This window comes from Schistocerca nitens, chromosome 6 (genome assembly GCF_023898315.1).
Source record: "Schistocerca nitens isolate TAMUIC-IGC-003100 chromosome 6, iqSchNite1.1, whole genome shotgun sequence".
Lineage (NCBI taxonomy): Eukaryota > Metazoa > Arthropoda > Insecta > Orthoptera > Acrididae > Schistocerca > Schistocerca nitens.
The window spans coordinates 149390028-149413180 of NC_064619.1; the positions used below are offsets into that span (position 1 = coordinate 149390028).

General features: G+C 39.0%; 1 protein-coding gene across 1 annotated transcript in view; it reads right to left on the reverse strand.

The window, feature by feature from the left end:
- The window catches only part of LOC126262949 (cysteine desulfurase, mitochondrial-like), a 146383-nt gene extending 144357 nt beyond the window's left edge, over positions 1 to 2026 (reverse strand). Inside the window, exons 1-3 of the mRNA XM_049959890.1 lie at positions 1752 to 2026; positions 1312 to 1367; positions 1116 to 1232 (exon numbers count right to left, since the gene is read on the reverse strand). Of these exons, the coding sequence (XP_049815847.1) occupies positions 1116 to 1232; positions 1312 to 1367; positions 1752 to 1893 (315 nt within the window). The 5' untranslated portion in view covers positions 1894 to 2026. The remainder of the gene's footprint in view (positions 1 to 1115; positions 1233 to 1311; positions 1368 to 1751) is intronic.
- Positions 2027 to 23153: the final 21127 nt, after the last annotated feature.

Below are 23153 nucleotides of genomic sequence, written 5' to 3' on the forward strand. Positions count from 1 at the left end.
GAACCATGGAAGACATAAAGAACAAACTGAAGCATTAACAGATGGTAAGTAGATGGTATTAGAAAACATACCAAAGCAACACAGATGTTTATTGCTGGACACCACAAAACATGGAAAAGTCTGAAAGATTACTTGTAATGAATGTCATGTGTCCGATTGCGACAACGATAACTTTTTAATTTTGTATATCAATGTCATGTCACTTTTTGTTGCACAATGGAACAAAAAATCACCCTTAGGCTACTTATTACTGGCTTGTCATCAAAGCCTCTGATGGCTGTCCCAGTATTAGAGTGTATCTGTGAAAATTACATAATGTAAAACTGAAATATAGTTTCCGATATGGCAACTCTACAACATGTAGGTATCTATTCCACACATACATGGGAGAATTTATATAAATCTAAGTTATCCGCATCTTTAGCGTGGCCCATGGACTTGGCTAGGTTGAAAGTTGACATTTTGACTGAGCTGGCAACACCAATGAATGTGAATACAGAATCTTAGTTGTGGTACATATTGTTCAGTAGCATGCCCCAAGACCTACATTAGGTTAGAAGGTGACAGTCTGGTTGCATTTTGCCAAACTGGTATTAAAGGCTTCAGTTAAAACTTGCTTTCAACATACATCATTTGAGAGAGAAACATTCGCAACACTTGACTGAATGTAAAATTAGTACAAAACTCACAACATGAGCATATTAAACTTTGTGTACTTTTAGACTTTTACTAGGAGCAAATCAACTGAAAAAGGTATTAACATATTTAATACATCAAAATGACACACTTTTTCAGCAACAGATATTATAATATCAGAACTTTACACACAGTACACACACAACCTACCATTCATTCAGTGAAATTTTCTAAGTATTTCAGTGATCACAAATTCTATATCACTCACACAGCAAGGCCACAGAGTTCATCTAAATTTTAATTTTATCAGTCATATGTATGGATGACTTTCAGATTGACATTTCCGACCATTCCAGGCACCAAACTATAAAGGATTAATGTAACAAATACTGATGCGTAGGCAAGTAGATATTAATATTCTTACTAAATCTTTTTGAGAATTATATTCCTCACTTCATTAATACCAAGAATATACTCACTTTGCGAGCTTTTTCTACTGCAGCTTCTGCTTCCCAACCGTAATAATGAGTTCGTGAATGTGGATTCCCGTAATAGCATGTCATATACGGCAGCATTGCATCTAACACTCGCGGATCCTACAAGAAACAATAAAATCAAAATTAATGTTTTTTTAAACATTTCTTAGCGACCCACACATGAATAAGATATACTCACCATTGGTGTTGTAGCTTGTGCGTCCAGATAAAGAGGGCGTTTGGCAGGAGCAAGTTCTTCGCAGAAAATCACAAAATGCTAGTTAGTACTTCAAAGGGCGACTCACGTAAACACAATGTGTTAAGTACAAATGCATTTGTGTACACATTTTGTTTCACAATTTCTAAATGCAGGAGAGTAACGAAAACAACCGAACATGAATTAAAACTTTCGGCTAAAAAATTACTAACATACGTTTATCACTTTCGAATGATGTAATCCGAATGTTACAAAAGCATATTCTAGAAGAGTAACATAAAATGACGAACAACCTTTACCAATACAATAACAATTCAAACTAACAAATTGTATTTTGGCGCATCTTAAGAATTGTGGTAAACAACAATTTGGCACTTGTGTGCTGGAGTGTTACAATATAATCACAAACAATCCACAATTACCTTTTCTGCTTGCAGCTGTCAGAGTCCTACTAACTTGCAAAATTGAATTCCCGCATCGTACATCTTTCAGGAATGCTTGTCGTATATCACAGGAAAATACCGCTAACAGGGGTATGTTAGTTACATTTCGAAGTCCAATCATTTTCAACGTGATATGAATCGATCACAGAGTCATTATTCGCAAGAAATTTTGTATGTTTATGTTACTGACGCAATATTCTGATCTTGCGTACAACTCGCTCTCTCAACCTTGTCACGCGATAACCAAAATATTCGCAAAGATCCTACACTAGAGGTGGCAAAAAAATAACATAACTGATAGAAATAACTGGTTACTAAGAAGTAACAGTTACTGCAATAACCGTACCTCTGATACAGGCAGTTATTTCAATAACTGTCTAGTGTCAACAGTGCCTCACGCCATCTGTTGACCAAAGATCGTGCTACGCTTTCCCGTCAACTTGTAGCGATGCTGCCGCGCGCTAATTCTAGCTCGCCGGTGTGTGTGCGTGCTGTGCGCGTGTGTCAGTGCAGTGGTGTGCGACGTTTGTGTAGTTCCGCGCCCAGCCTCTAGAGGCGCTTTGTTTTCTAGCTTTTATATACGTTCTGTTTATTATTATTATTACCTGTGGAAAACCTCCCGTATCCTCATGTTCCTTAAACCTGGCAAACCGCCGTCCGCCGTCTCCTCCTACCGTCCCATCAGCCTTACCTCGGTCTTCAGCAAGGTCCTGGAATGTATCCTCACCCACCGCTTCCACCAGCATCTCCGCCAGCACCGCCTCCTTCCCGTTACCCAGTGTGGCTTTCGGCCGTCCCTCTCTTCCGACGACCTTCTCCTTCACCTCACTCATCTCCTTTCCGAACAGCTTAAGGGGATACGGAATCGGATTTTGGGTTAAAAAATCGAATTTTTTTTTATTGGCGTATTATATTCTGCCATGTTTCCTCTTTAAAATGACGTATCATACATAGCTCTACTACAATTATAACTATTTTATTTTTATATATTTGTGAGATCGGGTATTGCGCTTTAGTTATACACGTCTCTCGTGGCTGACCATGAACTTTTTGGCAGTACCTTTAAAGTGACATGAATTCAAATATCCCGGTTTCCAGCGACTATTTATACACTAGTTGCCCGAAAATGTTTCTCTCTGGTTTCCTCAAGTTACTCTTTGACTTTGTGGCGGGACTGTTTTGTAAACAGTGTGATATAAGAAAGTAGTTGTTGTTGAGTTATTTCGTATTTAGTGCTTCATTTTTCGCAGTGAAAATGCCTAGAGCTAAAGCAAAAGTATTTAAAAAGCGTGTGAACTGGCAAAAGAAAAGAAATAATGATTCATTAGCAAAGCAAAGCAGTTCATCATCATCACTGTTGGAAAATGTGAATCCACTTATTACTGATTTGCCGAACGAACTTACACCAAATGAAAACAGTGCTTCTCATAAAAAACTAAGAGATTTGGAAGGGAAATATAATTTACTTGATAGAGGGAATGAAGTTTTTGAACTCATTGATACGAATATATTGTGTGAAGCTCTTGAAAACAGTTTGTGCTGCAAAAAATGTCATGGAAACGTTTCTCTGAAAGTAGAATCCCATGTTGGCCTGGCTGCCCAGTTTAATTTAATATGCAGTGTTTGTAAATACAGCTGTAAGTTTCCAAGTTCGGTTTCAGTAACTGTAAATAATGGATACAAGAAAACTGAACTTTATAGTGTAAATATTAGGTTAGTTTATGGATTGCGAGCAATTGGTAAGGGCAAAGCAGCTGGTGATATGCTATGTGGTGTTCTAAATCTTCCAAGTGCACCTTCAAAGTTTGAAGCTTACAATTATGTACTAGGATCTGCAGTTGAAGATGTAGCACAGAAGTCAATGCAGGTTGCTGTGGAAGAAGCAGTGGAAGAAAATGACGGCAGTCGTGACCTCACAGTGGCGTTTGATGGCACGTGGCAGAAAAGGGGCCACACCTCCAACAATGGTGTTGTAACAGCAACTAGTGTTGATACTGGCAAGGTTATTGATGTTGCAATAATGTCTAAATACTGTAGGTGCACAGGCAGGCTGAAAAATGAACACAGTGATGACTGTATTGCTAATTATTATGGTAGTAGTGGTGGCATGGAGGTTGCTGGGGTGAAGAAAATTTTTCATCGCTCTTCACAGTGGTATAATGTTCGCTATGTCAAATATCTGGGAGATGGTGACTCTAAAGCATTCAAAGAAGTTTTGGAAAGCAAACCATATGGGAACAGTGTAAATATAAGCAAACTTGAATGTATAGGACATGTGCAGAAGAGAATGGGTGCCAGGCTGAGAAGGTTAAAATCAGTTATGAAAGGGAAAAAACTAGATGATGGGAAAACCTTGGATGGCAGAGGAAGATTGACTGATTCCATAATAGACCACATTCAGAACTGCTATGGCCTTGCAATCAGGCAAAATACAGGCAATCTTGAAGAAATGAGGAGAGCTATATGGGCTTTATATTTCCACACCGCATCCACGGATGAGCATCCACAACATGGTTTGTGCCCCAAAGGTGAAAACAGCTGGTGTAAATACAATAGGGGACTAACAACAGGAGAGAAATACATTCACCACCACAGTCTACCATCAGCCATCATGGCAGAAATAAAGCCCATTTTCAGAGATCTGGCTGACAGAAGTCTTCTGATGAAATGTCTTCACGGAAAAACGCAGAACCCCAACGAGTGCTTGAATAGTGTGATATGGCATCGTCTCCCAAAAACAGTGTTTGTCGGAATTAATACACTACATTTTGGTGTGTATGATGCTGTGGCAACCTTCAATCTTGGAAATATAACTAAATGCCAGGTCCTTCAAAAGTTGGGTATGTGTGTTGGTTCCCGTACGGTACGTGCTATGTTCTTTTTAGATCAGCACAGACTAAGGCATGCTGATAATATAATCAAGACATTAGTGAAAAAAGCAAGACAGGTGCAGAGGGGTGCCAAAAGAAGACTTGAAGATGATTATGAAGACTGTGAAGGGGGTATTAGCTACGGATCAGGAATGTTTTAATCTTCTTTCTCCGTTTCCCGTAAGTTTACCTTTTTACTTCATCTAGGAACATTATCTCAGGTACTGGTCAACCTAGAAGTCTGAAATTTTTATGACGTAGTGACATAGGTCCCTATTACATACTGAAACAACGATTTTTTAATTACTTGATTTACAAAAGACTTAGGGGTGATAGTCTAGTAAAAAGCGATGGAAAAAATTTACTTAAAAATAAATGTACAATATCTCTGTAAGAAAATACTTTGACAATAAACTGTTGTTTCAGTATTGTTGTAACATATGAATGCACATACAGTAAAATTTTTACCTCTCTGTCTCCAGTAGTTTGTGAGAAAATGTTCCCTATAGTAGGCATATATTAACATTGCGGGGATAGGTGATTCCGTATCCCCTTAATTCCTGTCGCTCCGCAATCTTCCTCTCCCTGGACCTCGAACGTGCCTATGACCACGTATGGCATTCCGGTCTCCTCTTCAAGCTCCAAACCTTCGCCCTTCCCGTTAACTACGTCCGTCTGATCGGCTCCTTTCTCTCCCGCCGTCCTTCCTATGTCACTGTCCATAACACAGATTCCTACACCTTTTTCCCCTCTGCCGGTGTGCCCCAAGGCTCCGTCCTCTCCCTCCTTCTGTACCTTTTGTACACGGCGGACATGCCGCCGCCGTCAGCCCCCGTCCACCTTCTCCAGTTTGCCGATGACACCGCCTTCCTTGCCCTTGCCCCCACCCTACAGCGTTCCCAACACCTTCTCCAATCCCATCTTGACCGGTTCACCGCTTGGTGCAACCAGTGGTTGCTCAAGGTCAATCCCTCCAAAACCCAGGCGATCATTGTAGGCAAAACCACCCCTTCCTTCCGCCTCCTTGATTTCTACATCACCATCTATGGCCGTCCTATCGCCCTCACTCCCACCCTTATGTACCTTGGCGTCACCCTCGACCGTCGCCTCTCCTGGACTCCCCACCTCCGGACAATCCAAGCCAAGGCACGCTCCCGACTCAGTCTCCTCAAGCTCCTCTCCGGCCGCACGTGGGGTCTGGACCCCTCCACCATCCTCCACACTTATAAATCCCTCATCCGCCCTATCCTTTGTTATGCCCATCCAGCTTGGCTCTCCGCCCCCCCTTCCTTTTATAAATCCCTCCAAATCCTTGAACGCCATGCTCTCCGCCTCGCCTATCGCATCCGTCTCCCCTCCCCTACACGGATCCTGTACGATCTCATCCCCTTCCCCCACCTCCTCCTTTTCCTTGAAAGGATACGGATCCTGTACACCTCCCGCAAACTCGATCCTCCTCACCCGCTCGTCTCCCCAATCCTCTCCCACCCCCGCCCGCTGCCGCGCCTGTATGCCCACGTCCCACCTGGTCTCCATCTCTCCACCCTCCTTACCCTCTCCCAAGGTGGCTTCCGCCAGCTCCCCCTCCCTGATGATGTCCTCCTCCCCTCCATCTACCGCTCCTATCAACTTTGACCCTGCCCCATCCCCCACTTCCGGTGTCCTTTCCTTTAGGCACCCTCCCTCCCTCCCTTCTCTTCCCTTCTGTTTCCTTTTCCCCCGTCCCCTCCCTCCACCCCTCTTCCCCACGGGCTTCCCCTCCCCCTTCCTCCCTCCCCCCTTTCTCCCCTGCCCGTGGCATCTCTGCTCTCTCCCTCTCCCGCTCCCCTTCCTCCTCCTCCTCTGTTGGCAGGTCCCCGGACTCGCACACGCATAGTGAACATTCGCGCGCTGGAGATCATCGCCATCAGTGTCTAGTGTGTGTGCTTCGTTTTGTGTTTCGTGCAGTTCCAACTCAACTGTTCACATGTGCCGTCGCTGTTCTCCGTGTTTTGTGTGCCGTGTCAACAAGTGTTAGTGTTTTTATCGTCCAACGTGAACGGCTTCTTGTTTCTTGTTTTTTGTATCTCCATTTTTGCCCGCTGTTTTTTTTTGTATTGACTGTATCACCTCTATGTCATGTTCTTGTTCCACTTAAGGCTGAAGAGCAGCGTACTGTGCTGCTGCCAGCCCGCCTGTATAGGTGATAAAAATTACAATAAAGGAAAAAAAATATTATTATTATTCCTTGTTTTTTGAGTTAGTTAGTAGTTCCGTGCCTCCTGACTTGTGTGGACGAGTACTGTCGGACAGCCACCAGTTTAGCTGAACCCGACAAACTCATCGGAGATCTGGTTACGAACGAAGGAGAGGGATAGACCATTTGGAATGCGTTCTATAGGCCATGGGAATAACTGCGAGACTGCGCACTATCTGTTGATAAGAACTGTGTACTATATCGTGTGCCTTCGTTACTTTTAGCACAAACAATTAAATAAAGTTAATGTCCGAGCGGTGGCTGATAGGAGCTGCAGTGCGGGCATTAACAAGTATGGTCGTTCACTAGAGCCACCGCCTTATATGTCAAATTAGCTTGAACAGGTTGTATAAAGAGAGTTACCATAAGGAATTCGAGCGACTATGGAAATAACTGTCAGAGATCGGTATTTTCCTCTGGCAGTTATCTTTAACGTGCGTCTCGCGGGCCCCGAGGAATCGCTTCATGACGTCATCAGAAAGGCTAAAAGCGTGACAGCGCTGCCTGGTGACTAGACCTGTAAACAACTCTGTTGACTTAAGTGACGTCACACGTTGGCTACAGTGTTTATACAGACTTGCCTTAAGCTGTTGTTTTGGAATGTCAAATCAATCCAGAGTGTTTGAATGAAGCTTAAGTTAATAGAATAAAATGTAGAAAGAAGGTTTAAATGTGAATCAAAGTTACACATTAGAGTCGTGCATGATTGATTGAAGCCAACTGATTACAAATTATTGGTCGAAAGGCAGAGTGATTTATAGCATAACACATATTACGCATTGCGGACAATGTGTCTAAATGTTTTTAACGCATTAACTGCATCTTACTAATGTAGGCTAACTACCACTGAGACGTTTGCAGCACGAATTTGTCTTTGAACCCATACCAGCAGTAGCAAATGCGGAAAAACGAATCAAACATGGTAAACAGAACTATCCTTGAATTTGAGGAGCAGTATTTTGTCATTTACACAAATCAACAAAAGAAAGTATCCCAGTACAAAGTCCTGGGTACCCTGTATTGCCTATCAGTAATGTTAGATCTGTGTGTGCCACTCACCATCCTTATGAGTGAAAACTGATTTGTGTTAAATAAGGTTTTATTAAACTGTGAACAATTATCAGCATAATTACCAGCCGTTTTCCCTTAGTATTTACTATCTCTCTCTACAAGCAACTGATAGAGATTAACTAAAACAAATCTGTAATTTCAGATGGAGGTCTGTCTATATCTAAAATTATGTTTCCTTTCCCATCTATAGCTTATTGCAGAAAGTTCAGTAACATCTTCAACACGTAGGAATTACATCTTTGAGCACCAATTATTGCCACTTTTTGCAACATTACCACAAGGTTTGATATCCCTACTGAAAGATGAGCAGAAATTCTTTGTTAATGGGTGCATAATAAGATTCTTTTTTGGTATACAAATGCTCAGTAATAACTGGAACATCTGGTTTATTAAAACATGCTACTATGTCCAAATCATTGTGCTTATTTCCTAGGCTCGTAAAGTTTTGGAGGATGATCTTGGTTTGCAGGTTGCATTGTATCCACATATTTATTTATTTATTTATTTTTTGTAATCATAAATATCCCCATTAAGCAAATCAGATGTGCTTGTCAAACTGGGAAGAGGAAACAAAAAGACCACACATGTACAAAATAATAATAAAAGGAAAGATTCCAAAAGAGTTCCTGACAGCAAAATGTAAAACTTAATTGTTTTTGGACATATTACTTCTTATATCCTTCATTCAAAAACTTAAGAAGGCTGTTAGTTTAGTGTCTTCAAGGCATAATGCTGTTTCATTGAGCATCACAACAATCAAGTCTGACATAGTAGTGTACTATGATACTACCTATGAAGAAATTGATGCACTGGATGTGAAGTGCACAGTTTAGTCTACTCAGCAGAAGATGGCCCTGCACTGTTCTATACCATCATGAATATACCTATACATCAGTGATATATTCATCACTGACAGAAAATTGAATAATCACATTTTTGCTTCAAGTTTCTGAAATGGCAGTTGATGAGATCATATCTGAAGAGAGAGCTATCAACCCACACTTTCAGCATGAGGTAGGACTAGCAATTACCAGAATTCTGAAATGTGGATCTTGTAAACCTAGAGTTGCTCTAGGAAAACAAGTAAGATGTGACACGTGTTCCAGATCAAAGATGAGAAAATAAAAGGTTGCTGTATTAGTTATAGCACACAAATATGCAGTGAATAAGAAGTGTGAAATGACTGTGTTCACCGGCCGCGGTGGCCGAGCGGTTCTAGGCGCTACAGTCTGGAACCGCGCAACCACTACGGTCGCAGTTTCGAATCCCGCCTTGGGCATGGATGTGTGTGATGTCCTTAGGTTAGTTACGTTTACGTAGTTCTAAGTTCTAGGGGACTGATGACCTCAGAAGTTAAATCCCATAGTGCTCAGAGCCATTTGAACCAACCATTTTTTGACTGTGTTCAAAACTATGTAGACTTGTTTAATTCCTGGTTTAAGTAATTCACATTATTTCATTGCTGTTTCCTGCTGTCATCCATTAATACCTCAATGTCAACAAACACTTTGTTACTTTAAAACCGTCAACATGTTCACTGTGGCTGACACAAAGGTCAATAAGAGCTACTAACACTGTGCTTTCAAGTGTCATCCGCAGTGAATGTGCAAAACAAGAACATTTTTGCAATTTAATTGAAAGTCCTAATTCAGCTTCCTTTTTCAGGCATGTTTATTTTTAAATATTAAAACTGATGAGAGTTTCATTACTAGACCACTAATTTTGAAATCTGGATGACATCGTCCCAGCACTGTAACAAAATGTGCACCATACACAACAGGTTCAATGCAATCTCTCCTCTCCACAAATTTGCACCTCAGGTGTGTTGTATGTCATATAATACTACAGTTAATTTTCCATATATCTGAGCAAAACCAGTTCTTGCGTGTCCAAGTTTATCTCATCTAGGCCTTGCACCTTTCCCTTAACTTTAGTGTGCTTTACAATAAAATTTGTATGAAAAGTTTTCTGTGTAAATTACCTATTCTACACCTACAGCTAATGCTTGTATAACCCAGTGTGCCATTCAGGTGGTTTACTTGTGTGTCAATATAATTGTCAGGTTTGGTATGAAAGGGTTTCTTGAAATATATTCCCACATATATTTTTTAGTATCTATTCTCAGTTGCAAAATATATTATGCACTGTCAGTGCCATTTCAATGCAAAAATTTTAAATCATGCTGGGGAATATACCAATAACACAGTTCCAGCATACCTCAGAAATTTGATTTTAGTTGCTTCAACCAATGAGAATTACGGACCAAGTCTTGCACTGCCCTGTTTTGTGTATTAACCCGTTGGCTGGCATGAATGTGCCGGTGGTCACAGCAGACTGCTCTGCTGGGGCCAGCAGTGATATGGTAACAACCAGGTATCAGCAATTTTACACTTATCTTACTGAGGAAAAATATTTACTTATATTTGATATTCTTTGCCATTTCCAGACTATTTTTGGGTGTGCAGTATTTTTATTTAAATGTCTTACAAAACCAAACGATTAAATGACTACAAAGTTATTCATGAATTCATTTTTAGATACATATTTAACTGTGTAAAGGATAATTCCTGATACAGTAATTAGCATTATAGCAGTTCTTTTTAGCCACGACTGTACAGATGCATATACTTCACATTCAAAGTTCCTAAATGCCTGCTTAACACACTGACTACCATGCTGCTCACAGCAGAGCAGGACACTTAATGCTGTATGCCTAACCTGGTGGTGAAACATCCATTACTAGTCATGTCAGGGTCAAGAAATGCAGAAGATAATCTCTCAGGGATTACTATAATCTAAAAACATAAAATTATAACTAAAAAGGCCATTTCCAGTTATCTCTACCAAGCAAATTATGCTTTCAGTCAGTGATTTCTTTTGCCATAAATGACTAGTGAACGCACATGCCAAAGGATGGTAAATATTCATATTTTGCATCTGAGAAGCAGCAAAGCCATTAGAAACAGGTATGCATATAGTTCAATTTATGTTGAAATTATCACCTGGGTATTTTAATCAAATTTGGTTTACTATAAGCAACACACACACACACTCTGAATTAATTTCTTTATTAACAACGCTCGGATTTCCACATCACCATAGAGGTACCAAGCTTGATGCGTTACTCTTTTTTTTACATGGCGAGTTTCCCCAGTAGGCCTATAAACCATGAAAGAGACAAAAAGCTACTTCTCGCTGTCTTCTCTTCTTTGGATTTTCACTTCAGAAACTGAAACATCCATTACAAAAACAGATTACATCACTGACAAATCTGGATTCAGTCACTGCAATTCATACCTATTTTACTGTAAAAAATACTGACTATGATGAATGATGTAATTTCGAACATTCAAAAGTTTTCAAATGTGCATGTTACTGACGTTAGAACAAAGGCATTAGCATGTCATGTTCAAAGAATATCCGCGTTTCGAAAACAACCAGCGATATTGGCTAGGGTGAGAGACGACGTCATGTCATGATGTGACGTCATGATTCCTCGGGGCCCGCGCGTCTCGCGGGCCGTGTTGGCGGGCCCCGAGGAATCGCTTCATGACGTCATCAGAAAGGCTGAAAGCGTGACAGCGCTGCCTGGTGACTAGACCTGTAAACAACTCTATCGACGTAAGTGACGTCACAATTTGGCCACACCGTTTATACAGGCTTACCTGCAGCTGTTATTTTGGAACGTCAAATCAATCCAGATAATTTGAATGAAGCTTCCGTTAACAGAATTAAATGTAGAAAGAAGGTTTAAATGCGAATAATCTGGATTATGGTGACATAATAATCCGCAGCGTTGTCAAAGTTACATATTAGAGTCTTACATCATTTATTGAAGCCAACTGATTACAAATTATTGGTCGAAAGGCAGAGTGATTTATAGCATAACACATATTACGCATTGAGGTCACTGTGTTTAAATGTTTTTAACGCATTAACTGCAGCTTACTAATGTAGGCTAACTACCACTGAGACGTTTGCAGCACGAATTTGTCTTTGAACCCATACCAGCAGGCAGTAGCAAATGCAGAAAAACGAAGCAAATATGGTAAAGGATACCTAGTGGAACCCTCATTGCATTTTTCCAGTTTGTGTACGATATCTGTACGTAATATGCATCAAAACACGTCGGATGATTGTTCATTTTCTAATTATATTTTTTGGGGATGACCTAGTAGTTTTATCTTTTATTATGAGAAATGCGTTAAATGTGAGGAAATGCATTTAAATACGCCGCAAACAAATATTAGGCGAAGCCACATGTCTGTCTGTTACCATAACCTTTATTTCTCATTCCCTGTGTTCCACAACCGTCGACGAAATTATCGGTTTTCAACCTAATGTAGACCTCAGACTATGCTACAAATAAAGTTATTACTCCAGCCAAGGGGAAAGGAGGGGGAGGGGGTGAAATCCAGTATATTGTTGTAGCCCAGATATGTGCTCTTGCCCGGTGTGTGTTACCGGTATGCATAAATTTTGATCGTTGTTTTTCTGTAAACAAAGAGCTATATGCCAATCACATCTTCCTGTATGTAGTTTCTCAAAAATCCAGTTTATGTGATCTTAAGATAAAAAGAGCTCAATGAGGGAATATTAATAGATCTAAGCAATACTGACATCTCCAAATTGTAAGACTGATATAGATGTAAGTCACTGATTGTCAGTGTGTATCAGGTGGACAAAACATTTGAAGTAAATCACGAAGCTTTAGGTTAGTTCAACTATTACTTCTTAATGTAGTAGGCAGTCACAATTTTCTTCCGTATTTTGATGTATATACATAATACACAAGCAACCAAATGGTACCTGGTGGAGGATACCTTGTACCACTACAAATCCTTTTCTTTCCTGTTCCACTCGCAAACGGAGATAGGGAAGAAAGGCTGTCTACCATCCGAGCCCTGATTTCTCATGCCTTCTAAATTTTCTCAATAGTGTTATACAAAAAGAATGTTGTTTTCCCTTCAGGGAATCTCACACGACAAGAGTTTGCCAAGCACCTTCATTATACTCACACATAGTTTGAAATCTATATAGCATCCAGCCTCTGAGTTGCTTCAGTGTGTTGCTTAAATCTGACCTGGATCTCAAACATTGGAGCAGTACTCATGAATGTGTCACGCAAGTGTTCTATATGGGTTGTGTAAGTAATCTTCCCCTCATTTCCAGTCACAAAACATATTCATCTTCCCAGAGGAAGGAAGTAATGACCCTGAAAGCTAGAAATGGTTTTTTTTAATTCAAGTGCTGTTTTTCTCTCATACTTCATACAAAGCATTTCATAATTTTACAATGAGTACTGTCAGCCGTACATATAATGGTAACATTAAAATCCTGTTAATTTGAACCTTAGTGTTAACTAGTATGTGCATCAGTGAGTCAAAAAATTACGTTTAATTATAATTATAGAAGGAGAGGCTCATAAAATAATTTTTTTGCTTTGTATTTTTTTAGTACCTTAGGATTTTCAGTTTTCTGCCTGATGTCTAGCAGCAACCTGTTAAAGACTTCTGATCAGAATGTGAAATTCCATTCTGATTCGTAGGCAGGGACGCATAGTCTACATGGACATTGTTTTTACTTTCAGTATTTTGCAAGTTCATTTCACTGAACAGAGTAAAATTACCCCTATTATGAACAACAAATACTATTAGGGAGTAAATATGTTGACATGTAAGTGAAAGACTCTGAAGGGCCCTGAAGACTTCTGTAAGAAGCTGAGCTATCGATTTTACACAATAATTTTACTCACATGGATAAAAAGTTCTGTTAACTTACCACATCAGATTTGAATAAAATTGCAAGCTTTTCATAACAGCCTCCATTACCGTCACCAGTAATGGTACTGGTATGTAATGTTATAGTGTACTGTAGCAGCACATTAAAAGTGTTTCAATTGAATTGATTCTGCATTATTTCTCTTCCCCATGTTCTTGACATTAATGCTACCAAGTTGTGTTCTTGTACGGTAATTAGTTTCCATGTTATAACATGTTAACTATAGAAAGTTTAACTGTAACCAAGCAGTAACTTTCCTTTTTTTTTTTTTTTTTTTTTTTTTTTTTTTTTTTTTTTTTTTTGCAAACATTATAGCATTTTTTACATTTTTTACAAGTTTAGTACAGTCATATATACATATGTGATTACATATACATGGTACATATGTACCATTGCACCTAATAAGGCACAACATTGGGTGTTACATCGTACCTATTACAAACATTCAGATTTTACACAATTTTTATATATATATATATATATATATATATATATATATATATATATATATATATATATATATATATATAGAGGGAAACATTCCACGTGGGAAAAATATATCTAAAAACACAGATGATGTGACTTACCGAACGAAAGTGCTGGCAGGTCGATAGACACACAAGCAAACACAAACATACACATGAAATTCAAGCTTTCGCAACAAACTGTTGCCTCATCAGGAAAGAGGGAAGGAGAGGGAAAGACGAAAGGATGTGGGTTTTAAGGGAGAGGGTAAGGAGTCATTCCAATCCCGGGAGTGGAAAGACTTACCTTAGGGGGAAAAAAGGGGTATACACTCGCACACACACACATATCCATCCACACATACACACAAAATTCTAGCTTTCACAACCAACGGTTGCTTCGTCAGGAAAGAGGGAAGGAGAGGGAAAGACGAAAGGATGTGGGTTTTAAGGGAGAGGGTAAGGAGTCATTCCAATCCCAGGAGCGGAAAGACTTACCTTAGGGGGAAAAAAGGACGGGTATACACTCGCACACACACACATATCCATCCACACATATACAGACACAAGCAGACATATTCAAAGACAAAGAGTTTGGGCAGAGATGTCAGTCGAGGCGGAAGTGCAGAGGCAAAGATGTTGTTGAATGACAGGTGAGGTATGAGTGGCGGCAACTTGAAATTAGCAGAGGTTGAGGCCTGGTGGGTAACGGGAAGAGAGGATATATTGAAGAGCAAGTTCCCATCTCCGGAGTTCAGGTAGGTTGGTGTTAGTGGGAAGTATCCAGATAACCCGGACGGTGTAACACTGTGCCAAGATGTGCTGGCTGTGCAGCAAGGCATGTTTAGCCACAGGGTGATCCTCATTACCAACAAACACTGTCTGCCTGTGTCCATTCATGTGAATGGACAGTTTGTTGCTGGTCATTCCCACATAGAATGCATCACAGTGTAGGCAGGTCAGTTGGTAAATCACGTGGGTGCTTTCACACGTGGCTCTGCCTTTGATCGTGTACACCTTCCGGGTTACAGGACTGGAGTAGGTGGTGGTGGGAGGGTGCATGGAACAGGTTTTACACCGGGGGCGGTTACAAGGGTAGGAGCCAGAGGGTAGGGAAGGTGGTTTGGGGATTTCATAGGGATGAACTAACAGGTTACGAAGGTTAGGTGGACGGCGGAAAGACACTCTTGGTGGAGTGGGGAGGATTGAATGAGGGTGAAATGAGATCCATCCTTGGTCTGCTTGTGTCTGTGTATGTGCAGATGGATATGTGTGTGTGTGCGAGTGTATACCTGTCCTTTTTTCCCCCTAAGGTAAGTCTTTCTGCTCCCGGGATTGGAATGACTCCCTACCCTCTCCCTTAAAACCCACATCCTTTCATCTTTCCCTCTCCTTCCCTCTTTCCTGACAAAGCAAACATTGTTTGCGAAAGCTTGAATTTTGTGTGTATGTATGTGTGTTTGTTTGTGTATCTATCGACCTGCCAGTGCTTTCGTATGGTAAGTCACATCATCAAGAAATATTTCATTTTCACTTTGAATAAGTTCCCTTTGTGGCGCCTTATAGAGCTCGGTAATCTGTTGTACCATATTTGACCACTAATGCATGGACTATGGTCTGTTGTTTTTAATTTTGTTCTCTGTCTGTAGTAGCAGTCTTTATTTCTTGTATTATAGGCATGCATATCAGAGCACTTCGTTTTGATGTGTCACAAAAAATATAATTAATTTGTAAAGATACGGTGAGTAGGCTGTGAGGTATTTATGATGAACAAAGATTTCCCTGCATGAATCTCTATACCCTAATCCATGGATAATTCTGATTGCTCTTTTCTGTAGGGTTAATATTCTGTTCATATGTATGTCGGCAGCACAACCCTATATCTCTATCCCGTAATTAATCTGTGCAAAAATGGTTCCATAATAAATTGTTTTTAAAGTCTGATGTGGGACTACTTTTGATAACTGGCTGATTAGATGTAATGAACTGCTGATTTTATTGCATAAAAATTTGATATGGTTTACCCATCTTAGATTTTCATCTAGGTGAATACCTAGAAATCTGCAGCCTTCTGTGTCCACTACTTCAATTCCACCTATGTTACTGATACAGCTTTGGTGTGAGTTTGTAAGTTTATGACAATATCAGTTCCAGTGCACAACTGAATTTCAAAATCTTGTGGGGTGAAAATCCATTACTGCTGCTATCTTGTGCTGACAATGAGAAGACTTTCATAGAAATTCTGAATTATTTCATTTGTAATACAGTTTCATAGTTTTTGTAGTTGCTCGTGATCTTTACACTTGCATACAGAACTATCCTTGAATTTGGGGAGCAGTATTTTGTCATTTACATACATCAACAAAAGAAAGTATCCCAGTACGAAGTCCTGGGTACCCTGTATTACATATCAGTAATGTTAGACCTGTGTTTGCCACTCGCCATCCTTAAGAGTGAAAACTGATTTGTGTTAAATAAGGTCTTATTAAACTGTGAACAATTATCAGCATAATTATCCAGCCATTTTCCCAGAGTATTTACTATCTCTCTCTACAAGCAATTGATAGAGATTAGCTAAAAAAAAAATCTGTGCTTTCAGATGGAGGTCTGTCTATATCTAAAATTATGTTTCCTTTCCCATCTATAGCTTGTCGCAGAAAGTTCAGTAACACCTTCAACATGTAAGGAATTACATCTTTGAGCACCAATTATTGCCACTTTTTTGCAAAATCACCATAAGGTTTGATATCCCTACTGAAAGATGAGCATAAATTCTTTGTTAATGGGTGCATAATAAGATTCTTTTTTGGTATACCAGTGCTCAGTAATAACTGAAACATCTGGTTTATTAAAACAAGCTATTATGTCCAAATCATTATGCTTATTTCCTATACTCGTAAAGTTTTGGAGGATGATCTTTGTTTGCAGGTTGCATTGTCACCACATATTCTTTTTTCTTTTTTGTTTGTAACCATAAATATCCTCATCAAGCAAATTAAATATGTTTGTCAAACTGGGAAGAGGGCACAAAAAGGCCACACATGTACAAAATAATAATAAAAGGAAAGATTCCAAACGAGCTCCTGACAGCAAAATGTAAAACTTAATTGTTTTTGGATATATTACTTACTTATATCCTTCATTCAAAAACTTAAGAAGGCTGTTAGTTTAGTGTCCTCAAGGCATAATGCTGTTTCATTGAGCATCGAAACAATCAAGCCTGAGGTAGTAGTGTACTATGATACTACCTATGAAGAAAGTGATGCACTGGATGTGAAGTGCACAGTTTAGTCTACCCAGCAGGTGTTCCAGAAGATGGCCCTGCACTGTTCTATACCATCACGAATATTTGTGTGGTATATACATTAGTGATATATTCATCACTGACAGAAAATTTAATAATCACATTTTTGCTTCAAGTTTCTGAAATGGCAGTTTATGAGATCATATCTGAAGAGACAGTTATCAACCCACACTTTCAGCATGAGGTAGGACTAGGAATTACCAGAATTCTGAAATGTGGATCTTGTAAACCTAGAGTTACCCTAGGAAAACAAGTAAGATGTGACACGTGTCCCAGATCAAAGATGAGAAAATAAAAGGTTGCTGTATTAGTTATAGCACACAAATATGCAGTGACTAAGAAGTGTGAAATGACTGTGTTCAAAGCTATGTAGATTTGTTTAATACCTGGTTTAAGTAATTCACATTATTTCATTACTGTGTTTCCTGCTGTTTTCCATTAATACCAGAATGTCAACAACTATTTTCTTCCTTTAAAATCTTCAGCATGTTCACTGTGGCTGACACAAAGGTCAGTAAGAGCTACTGACCATGAGCTTTTAAGTGTCAGCCGCAGTGAATGTGCAAAACAAGAAAATTTTTGCAATTTAATTGAAAGTCCTAATTCAGCTTCCTTTTTCAGGTGCATTTATTTTTAAGTATTCAAACGGATGAGGCTTTCATTTCTAGATGCCTAATTTTGAAATCTTGATGACATCATCCCAGCACTGCAACAAAATGTGCACTGAACACAACAGGTTCAATGCAATCTCTCCTCTCCACAGATTTGCACCTCAGATATCTTATAGGTCATACATAAGTTTCTCTCATCTAGGCATTGCATATTTCCCTCAACTTTAGTGTGCTTTACAATAAAAAGTTTGTTTGAAAAGTTTTCTGTGTAAATTACCTATTCCACACCTACAGCTAATGCTTGTATAACCCACTGTGCCATTCAGGTGGGTTTACTTGCGTATCAATATAATTGTCAGGTTTGGTTTGAAATGGTTTCTTTAAATATGTTGTTGTGGTCTTCAGTCCTGAGACTGGTTTGATGCAGCTCTCCGTGCTACTCTATCCTGTGCAAGCTTCTTCATCTCCCAGTACCTACTGCAACCTACATCCTTCTGAATCTGCTTAGTGTATTCATCTCTTGGTCTCCCCCTACGATTTTTACCCTCCACGCTGCCCTCCAATACTAAATTGGTGATCCCTTGATGCCTCAAAACATGTCCTACCAACCGATCCCTTCTTCTGGTCAAGTTGTGCCACAAACTCCTCTTCTCCCCAATCCTATTCAGTACCTCCTCATTAGTTATGTGATCTACCCATCTAATCTTCAGCATTCTTCTGTAGCACCACATTTCGAAAGCTTCTATTCTCTTCTTGTCCAAACTATTTACCGTCCATGTTTCACTTCCATACATGGCTACACTCCATACAAATACTTTCAGAAATGACTTCCTGACACTTAAATCTATATTCGATGTTAACAAATTTCTCTTCTTCAGAAACGCTTTCCTTGCCATTGCCAGTCTACATTTTATATCCTCTCTACTTCTACCATCATCAGTTATTTTGCTCCCCAAATAGCAAAACTCCTTTACTACTTTAAGTGTCTCATTTCCTAATCTAATACCCTCAACATCACCCGACTTAATTCGACTACATTCCATTATCCTCGTTTTGCTTTTGTTGATGTTCATCTTATATCCTCCCTTCAAGACACCATCCATTCCGTTCAACTGGTATCTTTAAATATATAAATATCAGGTATCTTTAAATATATTCCCACATAAATTTTTAAATGTCTCTTGTCATGAAAAATTTTAAATCATGCTGGGGAACATAGCAATAACACAGTTCCAGCATACCTCAGAAATTTAATTTTAGTTGCTTCAACAAATGAGAATCACGGACCAAGTCTTGCACTGCCCTGTTTTGTGTATTAACCCGTTGGCTGACATGAAGGTGCCGGTGGTCACAGCAGATTGCTCTGCTGGGGCCAGCAGTGATCTCATGGTAACAACCAGGTATCAGCAATTTTACACTTCAATCTTACTGAGGAAAAATATTTACTTATAGGCCCTATTTGATATTCCTTACCATTTGCAGACGATTTTTGGGTCTGCAGTATTTTTATTTAAATGTCTTACAAAACCAAACAATTAAATGACTACAAAGTTATTCATGAATCCAGTTTTAGATACATATTTAACTGTGTAAAGGATAATTCCTGAAACAGTAATTAGCATTCTAGCTGTATCTTTTTAGCCAAGAATGTGCAGATGCACATAGTTCACAGTAAATGCCTGCTTAACACATTGACTAACATGCTGCTGACAGCAGAGCAGCACACTTAATGCTGTATTCCTGGCCTGGTGGTGAAACATCCATTACTAATCATGTCAGGGCCAAGAAATGCAAAAGATAATCTCTCGGGGAGTACTATAATCTAAAACCGTAAAATTTTAACTAAAAAGGCCATTTCCAATTATGTCTACCAAGCAAATAGTGCTTTGAGTCAGTGATTTCTTTTGCCATAATTGACTAGTGAACACACATGGCAGAGGATGGTGAATATTCATACTTTTACAAGTGAGAAGCAGCAAAGCAATTAGAAACAGCTGTGCACATAGTCCAATTTATGTTGAATTATCACCTGGGTATTTTAATTAAATTTGATCAACTATAAGCAACATGATAAAGGACTCAAAAGAAACACACACACACACACACACACACAATGAATTAATTTCTTTATTAACAACACTCGGATTTCCACATCACCATAGAGGTACCAAGCGTGATGCGTTACTCGTTTTCGTACATGGCGAGTTTCCCCAGTAGGCCTATAAATCATGAAAAAGACAAAAAGCTACTTCTCGCTGGCTTCTCTTTTCTGGACTTTCACTTCAGAAACTCTGAAACATCCATTACAAAAACAGATTACACCACTCACAAATCTGGATTCAGTCACTGCAATTCATACCTATTTTACTGTAAAAAATATTGAATATGGTCCATCATGTGATTTTGAACATTCAAAAGTTTTCAAATGTGCAGGTTACTGAAGTTAGAATACAGTTACTACACAATTTTTGATCAGGAAAAAGTTACGATGACTGCAACTTAAATACCGAAGCCATTTGTTATGAGAATGTGCCGTTACCACAAACAATCCACATAGATGCATTGAAAGAAACTTTACAAGGTAACATAATGCATCAGAATACTATAGGCACAAAGAATAAATTTTCTGTAGATTTACCAGACACTTTACTTTTCTTGCGCATGATAAGATTACTAACGGAAGTTAGTCTGGAATATAAACTATCCTTTCTCCTCTGCAATGATGTGCTTTTGTAGCATGTGTTATCAATTTTTTTTCCATGATTGAAATGCTTTAACGCACACAAAACCCGCCATTGTACACACACCCACAAGGCATCAACATGTCATGCTCAAAGAATATCCGCGTTTCAAAAACTACCAGTGATATTAGCTAGCGTGAGATACTACGTCATGTCATGATATGACGTAATGATTCCTCAGGGCCCGCAAGCCGCTTCTGTTATCGTTATTGGCTCACAGTTCTCGTTCTCTGGCAGTTATCGGGCAGAAGCGTCTCGCGGGCCCCGAGGAATCATGACGTCACATCATGACATGACGTCGTCTCTCACGCTAGCCAATATCGCTGGTAGTTTTCGAAGCGTGGATATTCTTTGAACATGACATGCTAATGCATTGTGGGTGTGTGTGTATAATGGCGGGTTTTGTGATTTGTGTGCGTTAAAGCTTTTCAATCACGGAAAAAAATTGATAATACTTGCTGCAAAAGCAGATGTTTGCAGAGGAGAAAGGATAGTTTATATTCCAGATAATGGACGGTAAGTAACTTCCGTTAGTAATCTTATAATGCTCAAGAAAAGTAAAGTGTATGGTAAATCTACAGAAATTTCATTCTTTGTGCCTATAGTATTCTGATGCATTATGTTACCCAGTAAAGTTTCTTTCAATGCATCTATGTGGATTATTTGTGGTAATGGCGTATTCTCATAACAAATGGCTTCGGTATTTAAGTTGCAATCATCGTAACTTTTTCCTGATCAAAAAGTGTGTAGTAACAGTATTCTAACGTCAGTAACCTGCACATTTGAAAACTTTTGAATGTTCAAAATTACATCATTCATCATAGTCAGTATTTTTTTACAGTAAAATAGGTATGAATTGCAATGACTGAATCCAGATTTGTCAGTGATGTAATCTGTTTTTGTAATGGATGTTTCAGTTTCTGAAGTGAAAATCCAAAGAAGAGAAGACAGCGAGAAGTAGCTTTTTGTCTCTTTCATGGTTTATAGGCCTACTGGGGAAACTCGCCATGTAAAAAAAAGAGTAACGCATCAAGCTTGGTACCTCTATGGTGATGTGGAAATCCGAGCGTTGTTAATAAAGAAATTAATTCAGTGTGTGTGTGTTTCTTTTGATTCCTTTTTATCATGTTGCTTATAGTTGATCAAATTTAATTAAAATACCCAGGTGATAATTTCAACATAAATTGGACTATGTGCATAGCTGTTTCTAATGGCTTTGCTGCTTGTCAGAGGCAAAGTATGAATATTTACCATCCTCTGGCATGTGCGTTCACTAGTCATTTATGGCAAAAGAAATCACTGACTGAAAGCATAATTTGCTTGGTAGACCTAATTGGAAATGACCTTTTTAGTTATAATTTTACATTTTTAGATTATAGTACTCCCTGAGAGATTATCTTCTGCATTTCTTGACCCTGACATGACTAGTAATGGATGTTTCACCACCAGGTTAGGCATACAGCATTAAGTGTCCTGCTCTGCTGTGAGCTGCATGGTAGTCAATGTGTTAAGCAGGCATTTAGGAACTTTGAATGTGAAGTATAGGCATCTGTACAGTTGTGGCTAAAAGAACAGCTAGAATGCTAATTACTGTTTCAGGAATTATCCTTTACACAGTTAAATATGTATCTAAAAATGAATTCATGAATAACTTTGTAGTCATTTAATCGTTTGGTTTTGTAAGACATTTAAATAAAAATACTGCACACCCAAAAATAGTCTGGAAATGGCAAAGAATATCAAATATAAGTAAATATTTTTCCTCAGTAAGATAAGTGTAAAATTGCTGATACCTGGTTGTTACCATATCACTGCTGGCCCCAGCAGAGCAGTCTGCTGTGACCACCGGCACATTCATGCCAGCCAACGGATTAATACACAAAACAGGGCAGTGCAAGACTTGGTCCGTAATTCTCATTGGTTGAAGCAACTAAAATCAAATTTCTGAGGTATGCTGGAACTGTGTTATTGGTATATTCCCCAGTATGATTTAAAATTTTTGCATTGAAATGGCACTGACAGTGCATAAAATATAATTTGCAACTGAGAATAGATACTAAAAAATTTATGTGGGAATATATTTCAAGAAACCCTTTCATACCAAACCTGACAATTATATTGACACACAAGTAAACCACCTGAATGGCACACTGGGTTATACAAGCATTAGCTGTAGGTGTAGAATAGGTAATTTACACAGAAAACTTTTCATACAAATTTTATTGTAAAGCACACTAAAGTTAAGGGAAAGGTGCAAGGCCTAGATGAGATAAACTTGGACACACAAGAACTGGTTTTGCTCA